Raw genomic sequence first — 25,809 nt, 5'->3', positions numbered from 1 at the left:
ACAGCCTTTAGAATACTTTTCTTCTTCTCAGTCCTGTTTTATTGCCTTTACTCTTTATTCTTCTCTTCTAGATCCTCTTTACCTTTATCCTGAATACTTTCCTTCCTTCCCTTTATCCTTTCCCTGTTTTATTAGAATACTTTACTTCTAGATAGTTTAAACTTTCCTCTTTCTTCTTCTTTCTTCTTCTCTTTTCTTTCCATCTCTTCTTCTATTTCCTTTTCTAGAGCTTTTCTTGTTTGTTTTTTTTTGTTTGTTTTCCAACCCATGTTTTGTTCTTTATCTTTTCTTCTTCTTTCTTTCAGTTTGTCTTCTTTCTTTTTTCTTTTCTTCTTTTCTTCTTGTTCTTTTTCTTCTTTCTTCTTTGTTTTCTTTTCTTTCTTTCTTCTAGAATCTTTCTTTTTTCTTTCTTTTCTTTCTTCTTTTTTTCTTTCTTCCATCTTCTTCTTTTTATTCTTCCATCTTTCTTTCTTCTTCTTTCTTTCTTTCTTCTTCTTTTTGTTTTCTTTCTTCTTCTTCTCTTTCTTTTCTTTCTTCTTTCTTCTTTCTTCTTCTTCTACTCTTCTTCAGCTGTTTTCTTTCTTATTATCTTTTCAGGGTTCTTAATCTTTGTTCTTTCTTCTTCTTCTTCTCTAGCTTCTTTCCTCTCTTCTTTCTTCTTCTCTTTTTCTTTTCTTTCTTCTTTCTCTCTTCTTCTTTCTTCTTCTTCTTCTTTCACCTCAGGAATTTCTTTTCCTTCTAGATTCTCTGTTTTTTTCTTCTTTTTTCTTTCTTCTTCTTTCTCTTCTTCTAGAGCAGTTTTCTTTCTCTCTTCTTTCTTCTAGTTTTCTCTTTCCTTCTTTCTTCTTCTTTCTTTTCTTCTTTTTCTTCGATTTCTTTCTCTGCTGTTTTCTTTCTCTTTCTTTTCTCACTTCTCTTCTCTGTTTCTTCGATGCCTTCTCTCTTCTCTTTCTTTCTTCTTCTTCTTCTTCTCTTCTCTCTTTCTTCTTCTTTCTTTCTTCTTTTTCTCTCTTCTTTCTCGTTTTCTCTCGCTGTTCTCTCTCTTCTTTCTTCTCCTCTCTCTCTGTTCTTCTCTCTCTCTCTCTCTCTTCTCTTCTTCTTCTTTCTTTTCTTCTTTAGCTTCTCTACTTACGTTTCTCTCTTTCTTCTTCTCGTTTTCTTCTCTTCACTTTTTCTCTTCTTCTCTTTTTCTTCTCTGATTCACTTTTTCTCTCTTCCCTTTCTTTCTCCTTCCTTTCTCTTCTCTTCTCTCTTTTCTTTCTCTCTTCTTTTCTCTTCTCTTTCTTCTCTCTTTGTTTCTCTTCTTCTTCTTCTTCTCATCTCTCTCTTCTTTTCTTATGTTGTGTTCTCCTCTCATTAGTATCTCCTTCTCTTCTTTCTTTCCAGACTCCCTTCTCAGGCTGAACTTCCTCTTCTCTCTTTTTCTTTTCTTCTTATTCTTACCATCTATCTTTTTGTACAGTTATCCATTTAAATGGTCCAACCTTCATTGCTTTCATTTTTCTTCATTCTCTCTTTCAATGCAACTTCTTAAAGCTTCTTTCTTCTCTCTTTGATTCTTCTGCAGCCTTTCTTCTTTCTCTCTTCTCTTCTCTTCTTCTTTCTTCTTCTTCTCTTCACTCTTTTTATCTTTTTTCTTCTCTCTTCTCATTCTCTTCTTGCTCATTTGTTTCTTCTTCTTTTCTCATTCTTCTTTCCACTTTCTCTTTCTTGCTTCTCTCACTCCACTCATCCTCTTGTCTCTCCTCTTCTTTTCTTCTATTCTCTTTTCTCCATTCTTCTTTTCTCTTCTCTTCTTTTTCTTTTTTCTTTTTTTTCTTCACTGTTCTTCTTTCTTTCTACTTTCATCTTTTGTTGCATCTTTTGTGTTTCTGTTAATTCTTTTGCGTTTCTTCATATTTCCTTCTTTCTTTACCATTATTTTGGTCTTGTTTTTTTTCTTCTTTTCTTCTGTTTTCTTCTTAGATATCATACATTATCCTCTGTTTTCACACAGACAATTTATCCACAGTCATTCTTCCTTTCACACACACACCTCTGTTTCAGACAGAGACATACATACACATGTCCTTTTCAGACACACTGGCACACACACTCTTTCTTTCTTCGCCACATTGTGTCCTTCTAATTTCTTTCTTCCTTTCACTTCTTTCCCTTCTTTTTCTTTCATTTCTTAATTCCCTTTTTCTGCTTTTCAAGTTTTCTCTCTCTTCTCTCTTTTCCTTCTTCTTCTCCTCTGTTTCTTTCTTCTCTTCTTCTTTTCTTTTTTTTCTCTCTTTCTTCTTTTTTTTCTCTCTGTCTTCTTCTTTTCTTCTTTCTTCTTCTTTTCTTCTCTTGTTCTTCTTTCTTCTCTCTTCTCTTCTCTTCTTCTTCTTTCTTCTCTTCTTTTCTTCTTCTTCTTTCTTCTTCTTTCTTCTTCTTCTTCTCTCTTCTCTTCTTTCTTCTGTTTTCTCTTTCTTCTTCTTCTTTCTTTCTTCTTCTTTCTTTTCTTCTTCTTTCTTTTCTTTCTCTTCTCATTCTTTCAGATTTTCTCTTCTTCCTCTTTTCTTTCTTTCTTTCTCTTTCTTTCTTCTTTTCTCTCTCTCTTCTCTTCTCTTCTCTCTTCTCTTCTTTCTTTCTCTCTCTTTCTCTCTCTCTTCTTCTCTCTTCTTTCTTTCTCTCTTCTCTCTCTTCCTTTCTCCCTCTCTCTCTCTCTCTTCTTTCTCTTCCTTCTCTCTCTTCTCTCTCTCTTCTCTTCTCTCTTCTCTTCTTCTCTCTCTCTCTTCTCTTCTTTCTTTTTCTCTCTGTTCTCTCTCTCTTCTTTCTCTCTCTTTCTTCTCTTTCTTTCTCTTCTCTCTTCTTCTTCAACTCTCTTCTCTTCTCCTGTTTATCTCTTTTCTCACTTTCTCTGCTAACTCTTCTCTCAGACCACTTTTCTGAAATACAACTTTCTTCTTTAATATTCTCTCTTCTTTTTCTCTTCTCTCTTTCTTTTCTCTTTCTTCCTCTCTATGTTTTCTTCTCTCTTCTTTTAATAACTGTTTCTTAGCAGTTTTTTCTTTTAATGAAGCTTCTTCTTCTTTATCTCTCAATCTTTCTCTCTGACCCTTATCTCTTTGAGCTGTCTCTTCTCATAAATTCTTCTCTTTCTTCTTCACAAATCTTTGATTTCTTCTTCTCAGTATACATTTTGATTCTTCTCTTCTTTTCTTTCCTTTAGTTTCTCTTCTTTTTTTCTCTCTCTTCTTCTTCTTCTGATCTTTTCCTTTTTTCTTTTCTCTTCTGGCTTTTTCTTTCTCTCTCCCTTCTTCTCTTCTTTTTCTCTCTTAGCCTGTCTCTCTTGAGCCACTTTCTCTCTTTGTTTTCTTTTTTTTTTCTGTTTTCTTCTTCTTCTTCTCTCTTCTGTTCTTCTTTCTTCTTCTTTCTCTCTGTCTTTCTCTTTATTTCCCTCTTTCTTCTGTCTTGTTAAAATTGTGTCTCTTCTTTCAAACAAAATTTTCTTCTTTAAACTTCTTTCAAATTTTGTTTCTTTCTTTTCTTCTTTCTTCTACCATTCTTTTTCTTCTAATTTCTCTCTTCTTTCTTCTTCTTCTTCTCTTCTTCTTTCTCTTTCTTCTCTTCTTCTTTTCTTCTCTCTTCTTCCAGGTTCTCTCTTCTTTTCTTCTCTTTCTTCTCTTTCTTCTTCTTTCTCTTCTCTGTTTCCTTTCTCTTCCTCTCTCTTCTTCTGTTTTCTTTTCTTCTTCTTTCTTTCTTCTTCTCATTATTTATCTTCTGTCTTCTTCTCTCTCTTTTCTCTCTCTTCTCTCTCTTCTTCTCTGTTTCTCTCTAATTTCTTCTCTCTTCTTCTCTCTCTTCTCTTCTTCTCTTTTCCTCCTCTCCATCTTCTTGTCATACAGGTGATCTCTTCTTTCTTCTCTTGTTCTTTGATTTCTTCTCTGTCTCATGTTCTTCGTTCTTTTCTGATATCACAAAATTCTTTCTTTCTTCTCTCTCTCACTCTTCTGCTTTTCTTTCTTTTCTCTCTTTTCTCTTTTCTTCTTCCACAAACCCAATGTCCTTTCTTCTTTTCCTTCTCTCTTCTTCTTCTTTCTGTCTCTGTCTCTTCTCTGTCTAAAATATCTCTGTCTCTGTCCTCTCTTCTTTCTCTCTCTTCTTCTCTCTTCATTCTTTCTCTCTTTTCTCTCTCCTTCTTCTCTCTTCTTCTCTTCCTCTCTCTTCTCTCTCTTCTGAACTCGCTCTTTCTTCTCTCTTCTCTCTCTGTCTTCTTCTCTCTCCCTTCTTCTCTGAACGCTCTCTCTTCTTTCTCTTCTTCTCTCTGATTCTTCTCTCTCTTCTCTCTATCTTCTTCTCTTCTTCTTTCTCTTCTCTCTCTTCTTCCTGTTCTCTCTTCTTTCTCTCTTCTTCTCTTTTCTTCTCTTTCTCTTTCTCTTCTCTCTCTTCTTCTTCTCTCTTCTTCTCTTCTTCTCTTCTTCTCTTCTTTTTTCTATCTTCTTCTTCTTCTTCTCTCTCTTCTCTCTTCTGTCCTTCTCTTCTTTTTCTCTCTTTGTCTCAGTTTCATCTCTCTCTTCTCTCTTTCTTCTTCTCTCTCTCTTTTCTCTCATCTCTGTCTCTTTCTCTTCTCTCTCTTCTTTTCTTCTTCTTTCTTCTCTCCCTTTCTGCTTTCTTCCTCTCTCTCTGTCTCTGTTTCTGTCTCTGTTTCTCCTCTCCCATACTGGCTCTTTCTTCTCTCTTCTTTCTGCTCTTCCTTTCTTCTCTTCTTCTCTCTCTTCTGTTCTTCTCTCTTCTCTTCTTCTCTCTTTCTCTCTCTTCTTTCATCTTTCTTCTTCTTTCTTCAGTCTCTCTTTCTTCTCTCTTCTTCTCTAGTCTTCTTCTCTCTCTTCTTCTCTCTTCTTCTCTCTCTTCTCTCTCTTCTTTCTTCTCTTCTTCTTTCTTCTCTCTCTCTCCCAGCTTCTTTTCTCTCCTCTTCTTCTTCTCTCTACTGGATTCTTCTCTTCTCTCCCTCCACCTTTTTAGATCTCTCTCTTTCTCTCTCTTCTTCTCTCTCTTCTCCCTCTCTCTTCTTCTCTCTCACACTTCTCTCTCTTTCTCTTCTTTCTTCTTTCTTTCTCTCTTTTTCTTTCTTCTGTCATTCTTCTCTCTTTCTTCTTCTCATCTTCTCTCTTTCTGTCTATCTATTTCTTCTCTTTCTCTCCATCTGTTTTTGAGTCTTTCTCTCTGTGCTCTTTTTCATCTTTTCCCTCTTAGTTTCCTTCCTTTCCTCTCTCTCATTGCATCTGTTTCTTCTTTTTTCTTTTTCTTTCTCTTTTTTCTCTCAGCACTTTTATCTCTTCTCTCTTCTCTCCTTCTGTTTTCTCCTTCTTTGTCTTCTCTCTTTCTCTTTCTTTCTTCCTTTTCTTCTTCTTCTCTGTGACCTCTTCTCTCCTTCTCTTTCTCTCTGTCTCTCTTTTTCTTTCTTCTTCTTCTTCTTTTCTTCTTCTTTCTTTCTTCTCTTTCTTTCTTTTTCTTTCTTTCTTCTTTCTCTGTCTTTCTTCTTTCTTCTTTCTTTTCTTTCTTTGTTCTTTCTTGTCTTTCTTCTCTTTCTTTTCTTCTTCTTTCTTCTTCTCTTTCTTTTCTTTCTTTTCTCTCTGTTTTCTTTCTTTCTCTGATTTCTCTCTTTCTTCTTTGTTTATCTTTCTCTTCTTTCCTTTCTTGTTTTCTTTCTGTCTTCTGTGTCCTCTTCTTCTCTGTCAGAATTTCCTATCTTTCTTCTCTCTGGTTCGGGACACAGTCTGTGTCTGTTCCTACTCTGAAGGCGTCTCAGCTTTTCTGTCTCTCTGTTTTCTGTGTCTGTGATTCTGTTCTGTCTTCAATTGTTTCTCTCTTTGTCTTTTTCTCTTCTCATGTTTTCCTTGTGTCTGTCATTATCATGTCGTCACTTTCTTCTCTGTTTCTCTTCTTTGAGATCTTGGATTCTTCTGTTTTCCTCGTTCTTCTCGTTCTTCTGTTCTCCTTTCTCTTTCAAGTTTCAGTTCTGTTTATCAGTGTTCTTCTCTTCTCTTCCCTCGTTTCTCTTTGTTCTTCTCACTGGCTGAATTTGTCGGTTCTTCTCTGTTTCTTCTTTCTCTTCTTTCTTCTTCTTCTCTTCATTCTTCGTTTCTTGCCGATGTCTCTCTTTGTCTCTTCGATTTCTCTTCTTTCATTCTTTTTCTTTATCCTTCTTATCTTTCGTTTCTCTCCGATTTCATCCTGTTCCCTTTCTTTCTTCTTGCCTTTCTCTTCTTCTTGCTCTTCTTCCTTCTATCTTCTCTATCCTTCTCGATTCTCACTTCGTTCCCTTTATCTTCTTCTTCGCCGCTTTCTCTTGTTCCCTTTTCTCTTTCTTCTCTGTTTTCTTCTTTGTTTTCTTCTCCTCTCTTCTTCGCCTTTTCTTTCTCTCATTCTTCTCATCCTATATCTTCCGTTTCCGTCTTGTTTCTTCTGGTTCCATGTCGAGACAGGATTCGTCATTTCAGAGCCACGTCGTCCAAACCCAGGGACACAGGCCCAGGAACACAGACTCTTCTTTCCATTGACTTCTCTGTGCCTGTCATCCAGTAGCATCTAGTTTCTGAAGTTTTCTTTCCTTTGGATTTTTATCTTTGTTCTTTCTCTTCTGACCATCTTACCTTTGTTTTCAGTCATTAGTCTTTTCTCTTTCTTCCAGACAGACAGCCACTAACAAACCTCTTCTCCAGTTCTCTTCTCTCTCAAACATCTTTCTGAGCAACACAGAGCTTTGAAACAGAGAGTTGTTTTTTCTTTTGTTTTCTTTTCTTGACTTTCTTTTTCTTTCTTCTTTTTCTTTCTTTCTTTCTCTTTTTCTTCTTCTTTCTTCTTCTTCTTTATCTTTCTATCTTCTTTCTTTTCTTTTCTTTTAAATAGCTATTTCTCTCCTCAGTCACTTCTATTCTGAGGCTTTCTTGAGCATTTCCTTGCCGACTAAATTTCTCTCTTTCTTCTCTTTCTTATTTTCTAAACCCTTTCTTTCTTTTCTTTTTTCCACTTTTCTTGATTCTTCTTCTCTTTCTCCCTTCTTTTTTCTCTCTCTTCGTTTTCTTGTTTCACAGAGAGAGCTTGAGGGAATTTCTTTCTTTCTTTCTTTCTTCTTCTCTTTCTTCTTCTCTTCTTTCTTTTCTTCTCTCTCTTGACATATTCTCTTCAGAATTGTCATTTTGACTTCATTGTCATGGGGAATGTAACGAGCGATGTAAACTTTGTATAAACTAGGGAGGGAGAGCAGGACGGAGACGAGCACACACATTTTTTGTTTTCTTTCTTTCCGGAGTAAGAGACTCCGTTTTTTTCACCCAGCGTTGGAGACTTTCTTGACCTTTACTTTGCATTTCAACCTTTACTTTGCTCATGGATCCTTTTTAGAATAATTCTTTTCACTTTTTCATTATTAAGAATTGATCACTGTTCTTTTTCTTTTTTCATTATCGAGGATGAGATTGTATTTCTATTGTCCCAGAGTAAAATAGTAATAGTATAGCATTTCCATTGGAAGTTCCTTCTTTCTTATTCTAGGTCCCATTTGAGATGTCTTCTTTCTCTGAACTCATTGTCCTTTATCCTAGAAACCACTTTTCTATATGTTTCCACTCTCTTTCTTAGCTCTCCATCTGCGTCTTCTTTGTTTTTGACTTGTCCTTCTCTTTGGTAACGTCAGTGTCCTCTCCCGTGGTCCTATCCTTCGACTCCCTTCCTGTTCGGTTCTGGATTTCCTTCTTTCTTCCCCTGTTTTCTTTTTGTTCTGGTTCTTCTCTTGTTGGCTCTTTCTCTCTCCCAACTTCCTTTGTTTTAGCTCTCGTTCTCTGTTTCTTTGAATCTTCTTTCTCTTGTCTTTCTCCCACTCTTTAGGATCTGTCCTATGAGGTTTTCTTCCCTCTCCTTTTCTGTCTCTTTCCTAGATTGTTTCCTCCTTGGTCCAAACTCACTAACCAGAAACTCCTCCAAATTGTTTGTCCATCTTCTCTGTTCTCCCTTTCCTCTGTCTGTCTCTCCAATGTCTCTCCCTCTTCCGCAGACCTGTCAACCTCTGTCTTTTCCTGTCCTTCTCTTAAAGTTCATCTTAATTTATGTTCCTTTAAATTCTTCTGGGAAATTTGTGTCTAAAGATCTTTCTCTTACATATTCTTGTCAAAACTTTTCTAATTTCTGTCTCTGACTGATGCTGTCTTCCTCTCCTCTCTGTGAATGAATTTCTAGTCTTTTCTGTCTTGATCTTTCTTCCCTTTCCTTTTGTCTCTCTTCTTCTCTTCTCAGCTGCTTCTTCTCTCTGTTCCTTTCTCTGTTCTTCTCTCTGTCTTTTCTCTGTCTCTTTCTTTTTCTTTCTTCTCATCTTCTGTCTCTCTTTGTCTTCCTTCTGTTTCTTTATCTTGTCTTTTTTGGACTCTCTGCCTTTCTCTCTGTTCTCTCTTCTCAGAGCTCTAGGGAATTCTCTCCTCTCTCTCTGTCCTTCTTCTCTGTCTTCTACTTCTGAGCTTTCTTCTTTTCTATTTCTCTGTCTACTATCTTCTTTCTCTGTCTTCTGACTTCCTGATTTCTCTCTCATTCTTCTCTCTGAAATCATGTTTAGCCACTCTTCACTTCTCATCTATTCTATTCCTCAAATAAGCTAGAATCTATTCCATTCTTAATCAACTCTGTCTTCTCTTCTCCTTTTTCTGTCTGAGTGTTTGTCTTCTCTCTCTTCTCTGTGTTTTCTTCTCTCAGAGCTTTCTTTCTGCTTCTCTTCTCTTCTTCAGGCTCTTTCTTTCTCTTGCTCTTCTCTTCTTCTCTTTCTCTCTCTTCTGAGACGTTTCCACTATGTTGAGAGGAAACGTCTCACAGTGAGATGTGGAGCTCTTCTCTTTCTTTCTCTTTTTCTTCTTCTTCTTTTCTTTCTTTCATCTGCATTCTTTTCTCTCAGGAGGTTCTCTTCTTCTCTCTTGTTCTTCTTCTTCTTCTTCTTTCCTCTCTCTTCTTCTCTTCTCTTTCTCTTTTTCTCTTCTCTTTTCTCTTCTCTCTTTCTCTTCTCTCTCTTCTTCTTGTCTCTCTCTTTCTCTCTTTCTCTCTTCTCTTTCTCTCTCTTCTCTGTCTTCTCTCTCTCTGTCTCTTGTCTCTTCTCTTTGTCTCTGTCTCTCTTCTCTCTTTCTCTCTGTCCACTTCTTTCCATTTCCTCTCTCTTCTCCATGTCTCTTTGTCTCTTTTCTTTCTCTCTCTGTCTCTCTTGTCTCTTTCTCTGGTTCCTTTGACATTCTCTGTCTCTCTTCTCTCTCTCTCTTTGTCTCTGTCTCTCTCTTCTCTCTCTCTTTGTTCTTCTCTTCTTCTCCTCTTCTCTCGCCTTCTCTCTTCTCGTTTTCCTCTTCTCGTTTTCTCTCTTCGTTCTTCTTGTCTCTCTCTTCTCTGTTCTTCTTTCTCTCTCTCCATCTTTCTCTTTCTTCGTTTTCTCTCTTTTCTTTGTCTCTCTCTCTCTCTCTTTCTTCCTTCTTTCTTCGCTTCTCTTCCTCTCTCTCTTCTTCTCTCTCTCTCGTCTTTCTTTTCTCTCTTCTTTCTCTCTCTTTCTTTCTTTGTCTTCTTTCTTCTTTTCTTTCTCGTTTTTCTTCACTTTTTTTTTTCTCTCGTTCTTTTTGAATCTCTCTCTTTTGTTTCTTCTCTTCTTTTGTCTTTCTCTCTCTTTTTCTTTGTCCCCTGTCTCTCTTTGTCTTTGTCTCTTGTCTCTGTCTCAGGCTCTCTTGTCTTTGTCTCTCCCTCTGTCTCTGTCTCCTGTTGTCTTCCTAGTGTTCTTTCTTTGTCTCTTGTCTCTGATGTCTTCTCTTGTCTCTCTCTCTTTGTCTCTCTTGTCTCTCTCTCTTGTCTTTGTCTCTTTGTCTCTGTCTCTCTCTCTTTGTCCTTGTCTCTGTCTCTTTCTCTCTGTCTCCTTCTCTCTCTCTCCACTTGTCTCTATTAAATCCACTGTAATTTGCTCTTTGTCTCTCTTGTCTTTGTCTCTTTGTCTCTCTTTCTCTTTGTCTCTTTGTCTCTTTGTCTCACTGTCTCTCTTTGTCTCTGTCTCTCTCTCCACTTTTCCCTCTATTAAATCCACTGTGAATTTGCCTTATCAGTTATCACAGTAGGATTTAAGGATCCAATATAACTGTGTGTATGTCAGTCTGTGTTTGTGCGACCTCCGTGTTAGGGAGTGCACGTGGGTGCATGGCTGCGTGCGTGTGTGTTTGAATTGATCACTACATAGAACCAAGTCAAAACCTTTGAATAGCATTCATATATTGTGACTGTACTGGTCTGTTAGTGTGTCTGTTGTCTCCAACAAGCCTACTCTCCCCAGTACTTCCTGTTAATCCTAGTATTATATCCAGGCAGGATGATAACTCTCCCCAGTCCCCCCTGTTAATCCTAGTATTATATCCAGGCAGGATGATAACTCTCCCCAGTCCCCCTGTTAATCCTAGTATTATATCCAGGCAGGATGATAACTCTCCCCAGTCCCCCCTGTTAATCCTAGTATTATATCCAGGCAGGATGATAACTCTCCCCAGTCCCCCCTGTTACCCCTGTTAATCCTAGTATTATATCCAGGCAGGATGATAACTCTCCCCAGTCCCCCTGTTAATCCTAGTATTATATCCAGGCAGGATGATAACTCTCCCAGTCCCCCTGTTAATCCTAGTATTATATCCAGGCAGGATGATAACTCTCCCCAGTCCCCCTGTTAATCCTAGTATTATATCCAGGCAGGATGATAACTCTCCCCAGTCCCCCTGTTAATCCTAGTATTATATCCAGGCAGGATGATAACTATCCCCAGTACCCCCTGTTAATCCTAGTATTATATCCAGGCAGGATGATAACTCTCCCCAGTACCTCCTGTTAATCCTAGTATTATATCCAGGCAGGATGATAACTCTCCCCAGTCCCCCCTGTTAATCCTAGTATTATATCCAGGCAGGATGATAACTATCCCCAGTACTTCCTGTTAATCCTAGTATTATATCCAGGCAGGATGATAACTATCCCCAGTACTTCCTGTTAATCCTAGTATTATATCCAGGCAGGATGATAACTCTCCCCAGTCCCCCCTGTTAATCCTAGTATTATATCCAGGCAGGATGATAACTCTCCCCAGTCCCCCCTGTTAATCCTAGTATTATATCCAGGCAGGATGATAACTCTCCCCAGTCCCCCCTGTTAATCCTAGTATTATATCCAGGCAGGATGATAACTATCCCCAGTACCTCCTGTTAATCCTAGTATTATATCCAGGCAGGATGATAACTCTCCCCAGTCCCCCCTGTTAATCCTAGTATTATATCCAGGCAGGATGATAACTATCCCCAGTACCTCCTGTTAATCCTAGTATTATATCCAGGCAGGATGATATAAAAGTCCCTTTCTGAGGTAAACCGCAGGGACAAGAACACACTTTGTTAACAAAGAAAGCTATCTCTATGGAGACAAGATTAAGTTATTTATAGAATGAGGCTCGACAACACTAGGCTAATTATCTAAACCAATCCTTCTCCTAGACCTCCAGGTAAAATAATGTTCCCACCAGTGTTGGGATCAAATCTATTTCAATTTAGTCAATTCAGGAAGTAACCCAGTGCAGTCAAAAACATCATTTTCATTTTCCTGTGCTTTATATATATATATTTCCGTGTGATGAAGTTGGAATAATTCTGTGAAATTGAGAAAATAATGAAATTTCACTTGTTTTGGTGGGATGGAGTTTTGGTCTGCCTGATGACAAATTAGTTGAGACCAATGAGAAAGAGTTCCAAACCTCTGCCAATAACAGCGAGTTTTCCATTTTCCCTTCCCAGACAGTCCTAGCTAAATTGTTGCTTGATCAATTGCTTTTTGCTAAGGAGCAATTAGTTTAAAACATCAGGAAGGAATGTATGTTCTCTATATTGTCTCGGTAGGGGGTTGTACTATGTCTGTTGACTATGAGAAACACTATGGAAATATACAGAGGTTTAAACAAGGTAAACAATTAACAGGATTCTTTATGTGGCAGTATGTAAATGAGTGTACAACAGGAAGAGGAAGAGGCATGGGTGTATACATGGTTACATACCTTCACCAGTGGGGGAAATGTACACAATTGTCATACTTGAGTAAAACTAAAGATACCTTCATAGAAAATGACTCAAGTAAACATGAAAGCAACCCAGTAAAATACTACTTGAGTAAAAGTCAACAAATATTTGGTTTTAAATATACTTATATATAAGAAGTAAAATCATTTCAAATTCCTTATATTAAGCGAACCAGACGGCACCATTTTCTTTGAATTTACAGATAGTCATGGGCACATTCCAACATCATTTACAAATGAAGCATGTATCACGTTTTAGGAAAAACCCAGATGCAGACATTGTCAAAGTAACAAAAGTTTAATATTAGTACAGGGGGCAGGCAGAATGACAGGTCAAGGTCAGGCAGAGGTCAGTAATCCAGATCAGAGTCCATAAGGTACAGAACGACAGGCTCAGGGTCAGGGCAGGCAGAGGTCAGTAATCCAGTGGGACAAGGTACAGAACGACAGGCTCAGGGTCAGGGCAGGCAGAGGTCAGTAATCCAGTGGGACAAGGTACAGAACGACAGGCTCAGGGTCAGGGCAGGCAGAGGTCAGTAATCCAGTGGGACAAGGTACAGAACGACAGGCTCAGGGTCAGGGCAGGCAGAGGTCAGGTGGGACAAGGTACAGAACGACAGGCTCAGGGCAGGCAGAGGTCAGTAATCCAGATGGGACCATAAGGTACAGAATGACAGGCTCAGGGTCAGGGCAGGCAGAGGTCAGTAATCCAGTGGGACAAGGTACAGGACCGCAGGCAGGCAGAGGTCAGTAATCCAGTGGGACAAGGTACAGGACCGCAGGCAGGCAGAGGTCAGTAAATCCAGTGGGACAAGGTACAGGACCGCAGGCAGGCAGGAGTAATCCAGTGGGACAAGGCAGGACCGCAGGCAGGCAGAGGTCAGTAATCCAGTGGGACAAGGTACAGGACCGCAGGCAGGCAGAGGTCAGTAATCCAGTGGGACAAGGTACAGGACCGCAGGCAGGCAGAGGTCAGTAATCCAGTGGGACAAGGTACAGAACGACAGGCTCAGGGTCAGGGCAGGCAGAGGTCAGTAATCCAGTGGGACAAGGTCCAGAACGACAGGCTCAGGGCAGGCAGAGGTCAGTAATCCAGATCAGAGTCCATAAGGTACAGAATGACAGGCTCAGGGTCAGGGCAGGCTCAGTGGGACAAGGTCAGGACCGCAGGCAGAGGTCAGTAATCCAGTGGGACAAGGTAGGCAGGCAGAGGTCAGTAATCCAGTGGGACAAGGTCAGGGCAGGCAGGCAGAGGTCAGTAATCCAGTGGGACAAGGTACAGAACGACAGGCTCAGGGTCAGGGCAGGCAGAGGTCAGTAATCCAGTGGGACAAGGTCCAGAACGACAGGCTCAGGGCAGGCAGAGGTCAGTAATCCAGATCAGAGTCCATAAGGTACAGAATGACAGGCTCAGGGTCAGGGCAGGCAGAGGTCAGTAATCCAGTGGGACAAGGTACAGGACCGCAGGCAGGCAGAGGTCAGTAATCCAGTGGGACAAGGTACAGGACCGCAGGCAGGCAGAGGTCAGTAATCCAGTGGGACAAGGTACAGGACCGCAGGCAGGCAGAGGTCAGTAATCCAGTGGGACAAGGTACAGGACCGCAGGCATGCAGAGGTCAGTAATCCAGATCAGAGTCCATAAGGTACAGAACGACAGGCTCAGGGTCAGGGCAGGCAGAGGTCAGTAATCCAGTGGGACAAGGTACAGGACCGCAGGCAGGCAGAGGTCTGTAATCCAGATCAGAGTCCATAAGGTACAGAACGACAGGCTCAGGGTCAGGGCAGGCAGAGGTCAGTAATCCAGATCAGAGTCCATAAGGTACAGAACGACAGGGTCAGGGCAGGCAGAGGTCTGTAATCCAGATCAGAGTCCATAAGGTACAGAACGACAGGCTCAGGGTCAGGGCAGGCAGAATGGTCAAAACAGGAACTTTAGAAAAGCCAGCCACAAGGGGAAAACCAATGATAGACTTGATGAACAAAACAAACTGGCAACAGACAGAAAACACAGGTATAAATACACAGGGGATAATGAGGAAGATGAGTGACACCTAGAGGGGGTGGAGACGAGCACAACGACAGGTCAAACAGATCAGGGTGTGACAGCATGTCTGTTTAGTGAGTCTGCGAGATCAGAGAAAGTAGGAATGACCAGGGATGTTCTCCTGATAAGAGTGTGAATTTGACCATTTTCCTGTCCAGCTAAGCATTCAAAATGTTACGAGTACTTTTGGGTGTCAGGGGAAATGTATGCAGTAAAAAGTACATTATTTTCTTTAGGAATGTAGTGCAGTAAAAATATATAAGTTGTCCAAAATATAAATAGTAAAGTAAGGAAAGATACACAAATGAAAGGACTTAAGTAGTACTATAAAGTATTTTACACAACTGATCTTAACCATGGTGGCCTAATTTTATTGGCTGTGCACGAACAACCAACTAGGGTGGTCTAAGTCGCTGCAGTAGGAGACTATTCGTTGTTATGTCTTTGTACATTTTGTTTTAGAGAGTTAGAAGTGAAAAATAGAAGAGATAGCAGTGAGCCAGATGTGAACCCATCCCATAGCTCTATATATTCACAGTAGGCAGCGACTTAGACCACTAGACCACCCTAGGCTATAGTAGGAGACTTTATGAGATAGTAAGAGTGATTGATGACCACTGAACCATAGATGGAACCCCAGCTGGGTCTTTCTTTGTGTCTGTCTGGTATGCAGTGGCGATTTTAGCATGTAAATCTTGGTGGGGTAAACTCACCAACAACAACATGTACATGCATGTCAGCAAAGCCACTACACAACACTAAACAATACATTAATTGCACTATAACAGTGACACACTATGCCCACAAACTGTTAGGGCCTACATAAAGCTGTCCCAACAACAGCTATTTTTTCAACTCCATTGAGTGAATCGTTACCACTGCTACACCTGCATACCAGCAGAGCGTTGTCAGGCAGCAAAACAGTTCATTCAGCCTCATTTACTGCCTTTCAAAAAACATAGCTGGTATGGCTGATTTGCTTAAACAAATGGGATTTCTACTGACAATTGAGATGTACGACGAGTTGATAAGAGGCAATCTGTAATTTTGATTTAAGACATTAATGAGCGAGCTAGGACGAACATAGTCAATATCACTATTTGTTCAGCACTTGAAATGTACAGCGACAGAATTCATAATGCAGGCTGTATCACAACCGGCAGGGATTGGGAGTCCCACAGGGCGGTGCACAATTGGCCCAGCGTCGTCCGGGTTTGGCCGGGGTAGGCCGTCGTTGTAAATAATAATTTGTTCTTAACTGACTTGTCGAGTTAAATAAAGGTGAAATACATTTTTAAAATAACATAGGCCGTTCTTACACTATTCTCCCTGTACACCAAGTCAGAACCGTATGATAAATAAAGGAGTCATACAAGCAGACAATGAAAGCTCTTACAATATTCTATGATTACATTTCTCTAAAACAGGCTATAGGCTACATGTGCCAGAACAGTAGGCTAAGTTTTGAGAGGGAAGGACCAAATTATTAGGGTGAGACACATGGACTACTAACAGCTTACTACACAACATACACTTAGTATTACTTTTTTAGCTATAGACCGTATACATATCTCCCAGGGGGCAGTAGGGATGACCAGGGATGTTTTCTTGATAAGTGTGTGAATTAGGCAATTTTCCTGTCCTACTAAGCATTCAAAATGTAACATGTACTTTTGGGTGTCAGGGAAAATATATGGAGTAAAAAGTTCATAATTGTCTTTAGGAATGTAGTGAAGTAAAAATTAAAATTGGTCAAAAATATGAATTGTAATGTAAAGTACAGTAACCTTTTTTCTTCGGGAGGCAGATTCATTGTAGAAAATCCCAGCTAATGTAGCTAGCAAGTCTCTGTCCACCATTTTTTTCCATGTGGAAAAGGAAGTTGTTAGCTAGATATATCTCTTCAGTTTCGGCAAATGGTCCTTTACGACGTCCAAACAAAGTTGTCCTGTGGTTGTTGTATTTTGGAGATTGCAAGGAGGGATATCTTCTGATGTGATCAATTCAAAAATATTGTTTCTTATTGAGGTAATTTACATTTGAAGTGTCCTGGCTGCTTATCAGTTCAAAATAGAGATGAATCCAGTGGCTACTGTATTGTAATGACCCATGCACAGAGAGGGGGCTTCAAAGGCCTCTGCATATGGTTGGGGGAAGCTGTGAAACTCTCCTGCCATTGTTGGGCTCAAGGGCTTTGACACCTCTCACTTCACACCTCAGTGGAAATTGAAGTTGCAGCCGGATCTGTTCTGTCCTAGCAAGCTTGGTAGCCTGAACTTAGCATTCAGTCCTTATAAAGTCAAATATATCATTTTTCTTCTTGGCTTTAAAAGTAGCTTCAGACTGAACATTACTCACTCAGTTCCAGGTCGCATGGTGTTTTCAGGGTTCTTGTGCTTCTTTTGCTAATCGTTCATTTGCTGTATATACCTTGGAAATAAGGATCTTTGGTAGCAGTAGCATGTCATTTTGTCCAAAATCAGGTTGTAGGTTTTGATTTGGAGTGAAGGTTCAGTTGTGGTGGGTAGTATCTAGTAGTATATCCTCTATATGTCCTTGCAGAAAAATCCAAGTTTATCTATCTTTTTGCCTATGATGTGGAATGTAATCAAGCTCCACCGTGGGGCCTATATAACATTCCCAGTCAAGATCCATGCCTCCACCACAGGACCTATCAGATTCCCATTCTTGCCCTGCCCTGCTCTGCTCTGTCATGGGACTCTTTGATCTTGTTTCACAGTGAACATGTGCGATGTAGCTCCGCCATAGGGCTTTTGCAATGTAATGTAATATGACTGACTGGGCATACAACTCCGCTGTGGGAACCAGGACATTTAAAGTGTGTGTGTGTGTGTGTGTGTGTGTGTGTGTGTGTGTGTGTGTGAGAGAGCGTATGCATGTCCGTGAGTGTTTGGCTGTGTGTGTGGACTGTGAGAAATAACAGGGTTTTGAAACTCTGTCCTCAGTGGGCATGTAATTACCCTCTCTGATGGGCAGGGTTATATGATCTAGCTGCGCTGTGGGGGCTACAGCTGCGTCGTGGGGCCTATAACGTATGTCTCCTCCCAGCTCCACCGTGGGGCCTTGACGTTTGGTCTCTCTCTATGCAAAGTGTGAGTTATGTGGTAATGTTCTAGAGACCTTGAGATTTGAGGGCTCATACTCCTCCACAATGAAGCATGCTATGTGATCTCTTATCCCCTGATATAAAGCATGTTCAACACCCTGTAGCACTTCCATGGGGAATAGGCTTATTGTATATAGCACAGTATAGGGTTATCAGTCTTCATTCTGCACACATTGGACTAATAATATATTGATACAATTCTCTCTGTCCTCTTCAAAACAGCCACATGGACCCAACAGACAGCCAGGGTGAATATGTCAAGGTAAGACACATTTCTTTCCTTCTCCCTCCTGTCTGTCTATGCTGGTTCTGCTAGTGTCAGTGGCCCTACTCAGAAGGCTTCAGCAGTCCACACAGCATCTGAGAAAAGGAAGGGATTGGGAGATAAAAACCCATCTAAGCAGTGGTGACCAGTTAGTGAGTGCGGCAAGCAAAGGAAACACGAAGCGGATACATCTTCCTTAAGAAAACAGCCCTGATGTTGGAAACAGACATCATTATGTTGTCATCCAAAGTCACATGTATTTATTTTCCAAGCTACAGTATATATATAATAATATAGCACACAATATTTTACATACAGCAAGTTTTTAGAGGACCAAAGAGTTTGGTCTGCTTCGTGTTTTCATTTCTGCCATGGAAAACATATTGCGATACAGGTACCGTCCGAGCCCTACCATTTAGTATCAGTGTGAGTTGAATGTGTTGATACCTCTAGTGTGGTTATGGGGGACCAGTGTGTTGATCTGCTTTGGCTTCGTCGTGAGGTTTAAGGGGAGCTGTATTCATGTAAGCTCCTGACTGCAGCGACCGTGTTTGTAATGTTACTCAGTGGTTTCACCGCTCTGCTCGCCTCTCTGCTAGGGTTGGATGGGTTGGATGGGTTGGATGGTGTTTGTGGATTACACACTTCAAACTCTCCAAATACTTTCTTGTTTTGTGTTTAATGTAGATTTAAATAAGTCTCTACGCTTAAAGTGTTAAAGTGGCTTCACTAATCATAATATACGACTGTGTAGAATTCATTTTAGATCTGGATCATTTATACTGAAGGGTCTTTTATTTAAAAAAGCACTTTAGTTATATTGGACTATCATTGCAATGTGGTCTTTGAAATGTAATTCTAGGTGATTATACCCCTGTGCTTCTGCAGTTAGGCCCATTTCAGAAGTCTCTCTCAGCGTTTAGACTAATTAATTATGCCATTAAGGAAATTGAATCCAAAGTTAACAGCGCTGCTTCAGCACTTCTAGGTTCCAGGCCAATGTGTTGGATGTGGTTCGTGACCAGGCCAGTAGGTGGGTGTGGTTAAGGACCAGGCCAGTAGGTGGGTGTGGTTCTGGACCAGGCCAGTAGGTAGCTGTGGTTCTGGACCAGGCCAGTAGGTAGCTGTGGTTCTGGAGCTGTGGTTCTGGACCAGGCCAGTAGGTAGCTGTGGTTCTGGACCAGGCCAGTAGGTAGCTGTGGTTCTGGACCAGGCCAGTAGGTAGCTGTGGTTCTGGACCAGGCCAGTAGGTAGCTGTGGTTCTGGACCAGGCCAGTAGGTAGCTGTGGTTCTGGACCAGGCCAGTAGGTAGCTGTGGTTCTGGACCAGGCCAGTAGGTAGCTGTGGTTCTGGACCAGGCCAGTAGGTAGCTGTGGTTCTGGACCAGGCCAGTAGGTAGGTGAGGTTCTGGATCAGGCCAGTAGGTAGGTGAGGTTCTAGACCAGGCCTGTAGGTAGGTGAGGCTCAGGATAAGGCCAGTAGGTAGTTGAGGTTCTGGATCAAACCAGTAGAGAGGTGAGGTTCTGGATCAGGCCAGTAGGTGGGGGTGTACACCTGGTTTCTGGGGTTCTAACCACAATAGAGGTTAGAGGGAGAATGTGACCCTGATGTTGTGACACACACACACACATACACACACACACACACACAATAACTAAATTGGAGTCACCTCAAATGTTTTGGAATATTTGTATTCTGTAGAGGCGTCCTTCTTTTCACTCTGTCATTTAGGTTAGTATTGTGGAGTAACTACAATGTTGTTGATCCATCCTCAGTTTTCTCCTATCAATCACAGCCATTAAACTCTGTAACCGTTTTAAAATCACCATTGGCCTCACGGTGAAATCCCTAACTGTTTTTTTTTTTCCCCTCTCCGGCAACTGAGTTAGGAAGGACGCCTGTATCTTTGTAATGACTGGGTGATACATGATCCAAAGTGTAATTCATCATTTATTTATTCATTTTTATTTTATCCTTATTTTACCAGGTGAGTTGACTGAGAACACATTCTCATTGACAGCAACAGCCTGGGGAATAGTTACAGGGGAGAGGAGGGGGATGAATGAGCCAATTGTAAACTGGGGATGACTAGGTGACCAGGATGGTTTGAGGGTTCACCCCGTTATCATCCAGAAGGTGAGGTCAGTACAGGTGCATCAAAGCTGGGACCGAGAGACTGAGAAACAGCTCAAGGCCATCAGACTGTTAAACAGCCATCACTAACATTGAGTGGCTGCTGCCAACATACTGACTCATCTCTAGCCACTTTAATAATAGAAACATTTATGTAAAAAATGTATCACTAGTCACTTTAAACAATGCCACTTAATATGTTTACATACCCTACATTACTCATCTCATATGTATATACTGTACTCGATACCATCTACTGCATCTTGCCTATGCCGTTCTGTACCATCACTCATTCATATATCTTTATGTACATATTCTTCATCCCTTTACACTTTTGTGTATAAGGTAGTTGTTGTGGAATTGTTAGTTAGATCACTTGTTGGTTATTACTGCATTGTCGGAACTAGAAGCACAAGCATTTCGCTACACTCGCATTAACATCTGCTAACCATGTGTATGTGACTGTGACTGATTTGATTTGGGTTAGATTGGGAATTTAGCCAGGACACCGGGGTTAACACCCCTATTCGTATGTGCCATGGGATCTTAGTTACCATGCTCAAAGGTATATTCAATGTCTGTTTATTTTTTTATTTTTTTACACAAATACCAATAGGTGCCCTTTGTGAGTCATTGGAAAACCTCCCTGGTCTTTGTGATTCTGTGTTTGAAATTCACTGCTTGACTAAGGGACCTTACAGATGATTGTATGTGTGGGGTACAGAGATGAGGTAGTCATTGAAAAATCATATATATATATAGTGCATTCAGAAAGTATTCAGACCCCTTCCCCTTTTCCACATGTTATTACATTACAGCCTTATTCTAAAAATATTATTTTTTTAAATCCTCAGCAATCTACACACAATACCCCATAATGACAAAGCCAAAACAAGTTTAGAAAATTTTGCTAATTTATTAACAATAAAAAATGATATAAATAAATATAATATATATAAGTATTCAGACCCTTTGCTATGTGACTCAAAATTGAGCTCAGGTGCATCCATTTCCATTAATTATCCTTGATGTTTCTACAACTTGATTGGAGTCCACCTGAGGTAAATTAAATTAATTGGACATGATTTGGAAAGGCACACACCTGTCTATATAAGGTCTACACAGAGGAACTCTAGAGCTCTGTCAGAGTGACCATCGGGTTCTTGGTCACCTCCCTGACCAAGTCCCTTCTCTCTCGATTGCTTAGTTTGGCCGGGCGGCCAGCTCTAGAAAGAGTCTTGGTGGTTCTAAACTTCTTCCATTTAGGAATGATGGAAGCCACTGATTTCTTGGGGACCTTCCATGCTGCAGACATTCTTTGGTAGCCCAGATCTTTGCCTCAAAACAATCCTGTCTCGAAGCTCTACGGACAATCAGCGTGCAAAGCTGTCATCAAGGCAAAGGGTGGCTATTTGAAGAATCTCAAATATAAAATATATTTTGATTTGTTTAACACATGATTCCATATGTGTTTTTTCATATTTCCCATTATTCTACAATGTGGAAAATAGTAAAAATAAACACCCTTGAATGAGAAGGTCTGTCCAAACTTTTGACCAGTAGTGTATATGAATATGGTCTGTATGTACTGCATGTCTGTGTTTTAGCATGAAATCACAGAGACAGGCTGCCTCTGAAACCATATCTTCTGTTGGATGGTGTGGGTCTGGAGGGAGAGGTGGGGCATTTTTCTATGCAGTTAATTAACATATATATGGCACACGGCACACTGGTGGTTTACACAGACACACCCCATCAGTGTGTCTGTGTGTGTGCGCACATTTTTCGGGTGTCCCAGCTAGCACATTTGGATCCTAGGAAGTTGTGAGAAAGTACGTTTTTGGTTACTCATTGGTTCTGGGAACGAAGCCATACGACTGGTAAAACTGAACTTTTTTTAAACGGAAGTGAATGTTTTCCTTGCTTTGGGAACATACATTTTTAGGTAGCAGGGAGGTTCTGAGAATGTTTTACTATGGTTCCTGAAAGTTTTCTTGGGAGGATTTATTAACGTTCTGAGGACAAAAATGGTAGGTTATTTGAAGGTAATTAAATAACATTAAGAACATCTTTCAATAAGACTGCTAACTGTTTTGAACTCATTTTCTTAGGCATTAATCATGCAGATACATTTCTTTATTATTATGGCACGGTGTCAGTGAGATTCAAACCTATTTTGTTTTATTCTCTATTCATGGAATTAGTCCACTGCGCCACCAGGATGGAGTTAGCATGCCATGTTTTTTTTTACTCATACAAAGCTGTTCATTTTAGTCTATTCAAGAAGAGGGGGGTGAGGGGTTAGGAGGGTAGTGGGTAATAAGGGGGTAGGGGGTTAGAGGGGTAGTGAGGCAGTAGAGCTGTTGTTGGGGAGTAGTGAGGGATTAGGGTGGTAGGGGGGAAGTTAGGGGGTAGGGGGGTAGTGCGGGTGTAGGAGGGTAGTTAGGGGTGGAGGAGTAGGGAGGGGGTAAGGCAGTAGTGAGGGGGTAGTTAGCGAGAGAGAGATGACCTCTCTCAGGAGCATATTCCTGCGTCACAGATTGAATTAGCCCTGCGTCTCCATTTTATTTTATTTTTATTTCACCTTTATTTAACCAGGTAGGCCAGTTGACGACAAGTTCTCATTTACAACTGCAACCTGGCCAAGATGAAGCATAGCAGTGCGACAAAAACAACAACACAGAGTTATTGATCTGAGGGAGTTTAAATTGACTGGGCTGGACTTGCTAACATGCCTCTTATAGTATTGGGTTTCCTCCACTTACCACATTGCACTGTACACTAAACAGTACTGAGCCAGGAAGAACAGACTGAGCCCAGAGAATAACAGACTGAGCCCAGAGAATAACAGACTGAGCCAAGAGAATAACAGACTGAGCCCAGAGAATAACAGACTGAGCCCAGAGAATAACAGACTGAGCCCAGAGAATAACAGACTGAGCCCAGAGAATAACAGACTGAGCCCAGAGAATAACAGACTGAGCCCAGAGAATAACAGACTGAGCCCAGAGAATAACAGACTGAGCCCAGAGAATAACAGACTGAGCCCAGAGAATAACAGACTGAGCCCAGAGAATAACAGACTGAGCCCAGAGAATAACAGACTGAGCCCAGAGAAGAACAGACTGAGCCCAGAGAAGAACAGACTGAGCCCAGAGAAGAACAGACTGAGCCCAGAGAAGAACCGACTGAGCCCAGAGAAGAACCGACTGAGCCAGGTGAATGCAGGTCTAGCAGCAGCTACTGTATGCCTCTCTACCAGACCAAAAAAATGTGTTTTATGCACGCTTTGACAACAACAACAAGCCTGGCGTGAGCGCCGTCACCGACCCAGAGAACTGGGGGATCTCGCTCTCCGAGGCCGACATAAGAAGGGTCTTTTAATCAGGTCAACACCCGCAAGGCCGTGGGCCCCTACGGTATTTCAGGGTGAATTCTCAGAGCATGCGTAGAACAGCTGGCATTTTCAACCTCTCCTTGTCCCAGTCTGTAATCTCCCCATGTTTTAAACCTACCACCATCATTCCTGTTCTCAAGAACTCTAAGGCTTCATGCCACAATGACTACCACCCTGTAGCACTCACATCTGTAATCATGAAGTTCTTTGAGAGGCTGGTTATCGCACACATTCACTCCACCATTCCAGCCACCCTAGACCCACTCCAAATAGTAAGACTTCCCCAACAGATCCATCCATAGACGACGCAATCTAAATTTCCCTCAACTTCCCTCACTCAACTAGATAAGAGGAATACCTACGTGAGAATGCTGTTCATTGACTACAGCTCAGCGTTCAACACCATTATCACCACCTGTGTGTGAACCCTTCCTTCTGAAACTGGATCCTGGACTTTCTGACAGGCTGACCCCAGGTGGTGAGGGTAGGCAACATCACCTCCACCATGCTGACCCTTAACACCGGGGCCCCACAGGGACGATGAGTCATCCAACAGTGTGGAGGTCAGTGACCTGGCAGTGTGGTGCTGGAGCAACAACCTCTCCCTCAACATCAGCAAGACCAAGTAGCTGATCGTGGACTACAGGAAACAGGGAGGGGGGAACACACCCCTATCCACATCGATGAGACGGCAGTAGAGCAGGTAGACAGCTTCAAGTTCCTCGGTGTCCAAATCACTAAAGACCTCAAATGGTCCAAATAGAAACGCACAGTCGTGGAGAAGAATTGACAGTGCCTCTTCCCCCTCAGATGGTGTGAAAAGAAGGCCCGGAAAATCGTTAGAGACCCCAACCACCCAAGCCATAGACTATTTTCTCTACTGCCATACGGCAAGAGGTACCGGTGAATCAAGTCTGACACCAACAGGCTCTTGTACAACTTCTATCCCCAAGCAATACGACTGATAAATAGCCAACAAAATAGCTACAAAGACTGAGTTTACCTTGTATCTTTATTGACCTTTATTTCAATATTTGCACTGCCTCTTTGCACACTCACAGGGTCCTACACACAATCACACACACTGTCTCTTTGCACACTCACAGGGTCCTACACACAATCACACACACTGTCTCTTTGCACACTCACAGGGTCCTACACACAATCACACACACTGTCTCTTTGCACACTCACAGGGTCCTACACACAATCACACACACTGTCTCTTTGCACACTCACAGGGTCCTACACACAATCACACACACTGTCTCTTTGCACACTCACAGGGTCCTACACACAATCACACACTGTCTCTTTGCACACTCACAGGGTCCTCTTTGCACACACTCTCTTTGCACACTCACAGGGTCCTACACACAATCACACACACTGTCTCTTTGCACACTCACAGGGTCCTACACACAATCACACACACTGTCTCTTTGCACACTCACAGGGTCCTACACACAATCACACACAATCACACTCACAGGGTCCTATACACACACTGTCTCTTTGCACACTGGGTCCTACACACAATCACACACACTGTCTCTTTGCACACTCACAGGGTCCTCACACAATCACACACACTGTCTCTTTGCACACTCACAGGGTCCTACACACAATCACACACACTGTCTCTTTGCACACTCACAGGGTCCTACACACAATCACACACACTGTCTCTTTGCACACTCACACATAATATGCACATACAATTATACTGACTCTACACACCCACTCACACACAATCACTTATATACTGTACACTGCTGCTACTCACCTCTATACAAGTCGGAAGTTTACGTACACCTTAGCCTAATACATTTAAACTCAATTTTTCACAATTCCTGACATTTAATCCTAGTAAAAATTCCCTGTCTTATGTCAGTTAGGATCACCACTTTTATTTTAAGAATGTGAAATATCAAAATAATAGTAGAGAGTGATTTATTTCAGCTTTTATTTCTTTCATCACATTCCTAGTGGGCCAGAAGTTTACATACACTCAATAAATATTTGGTAGCATTGCCTTTAAATTATTTAACTTGGGTCAAATGTTTTAGGTAGCCTTCCACAAGCTTCCCACAATAAGTTCGGTGAATTTTGGCCCATTCCTCCTGACCGAGCTGGTGTAACTGAGTCAGGTTTGTAGGCCTCTTTGCTCGCACACGCTATTTCAGTTCTGCCCACATATTTTCTATGGGATTGAGGTCAGGGCTTTGTGGTGGCCATTCCAATACCTTGACTTTGTTGTCCTTAAGCCATTTTGCCACACATTTGGAAGTATGCTTGGGGTCATTGTCCATTTGGAAGACCCATTTGCGACCAAGCTTTAATTTCCTGACTGATGTCTTGAGATGTTGGATATATTTATCCACAATATATTTCCTGCCACGTGATGCCATCTATTTTGTGAAATGCACCAGTCCCCCCTTTTTCCTCCAATCATGACGATGGTCATTATGGCCGACATTTCTATTTTTGTTTCATCAGACCAGAGGATATTTCTCCAAAAAGTACGATCTTTGTCCCCATGTGCAGTTGCAAACCGTAGTCTGGCTTTTTTATGGCGGTTTTGGAGCAGTGGCTTCTTCCTTGCTGAGCGGCCTTTCAGGTTATGTCGATATAGGACTCGTTTTACTGTGGATATAGATACATTTGTACCTGTTTCCTCCAGCATCTTCACAAGGTCCTTTGCTGTTGTTCTGGGATTGATTTGCACTTTTCTCACCAAAGTACGTTCATCTCTAGGAGACAG

The 25,809-nt window shown here is 41.2% G+C and overlaps 1 protein-coding gene across 1 annotated transcript in view; it reads left to right on the top strand.

Moving 5' to 3' along the window:
- The window catches only part of LOC112237829 (SH2 domain-containing protein 3C-like), a 142,845-nt gene that overhangs the window by 50,342 nt on the left and 66,694 nt on the right, over positions 1-25,809 (top strand). The window contains exon 3 of the mRNA XM_042326547.1: positions 17,473-17,512. Within this exon, the coding sequence (XP_042182481.1) occupies positions 17,473-17,512 (40 nt within the window). The remainder of the gene's footprint in view (positions 1-17,472; positions 17,513-25,809) is intronic.

The sequence above is a fragment of the Oncorhynchus tshawytscha genome, linkage group LG09, assembly GCF_018296145.1.
Source record: "Oncorhynchus tshawytscha isolate Ot180627B linkage group LG09, Otsh_v2.0, whole genome shotgun sequence".
In the NCBI taxonomy this organism is placed as follows: domain Eukaryota; kingdom Metazoa; phylum Chordata; class Actinopteri; order Salmoniformes; family Salmonidae; genus Oncorhynchus; species Oncorhynchus tshawytscha.
Note: the sequence above shows the minus strand (reverse complement) of the source record. Positions and strands in the feature narration are given on the sequence as shown.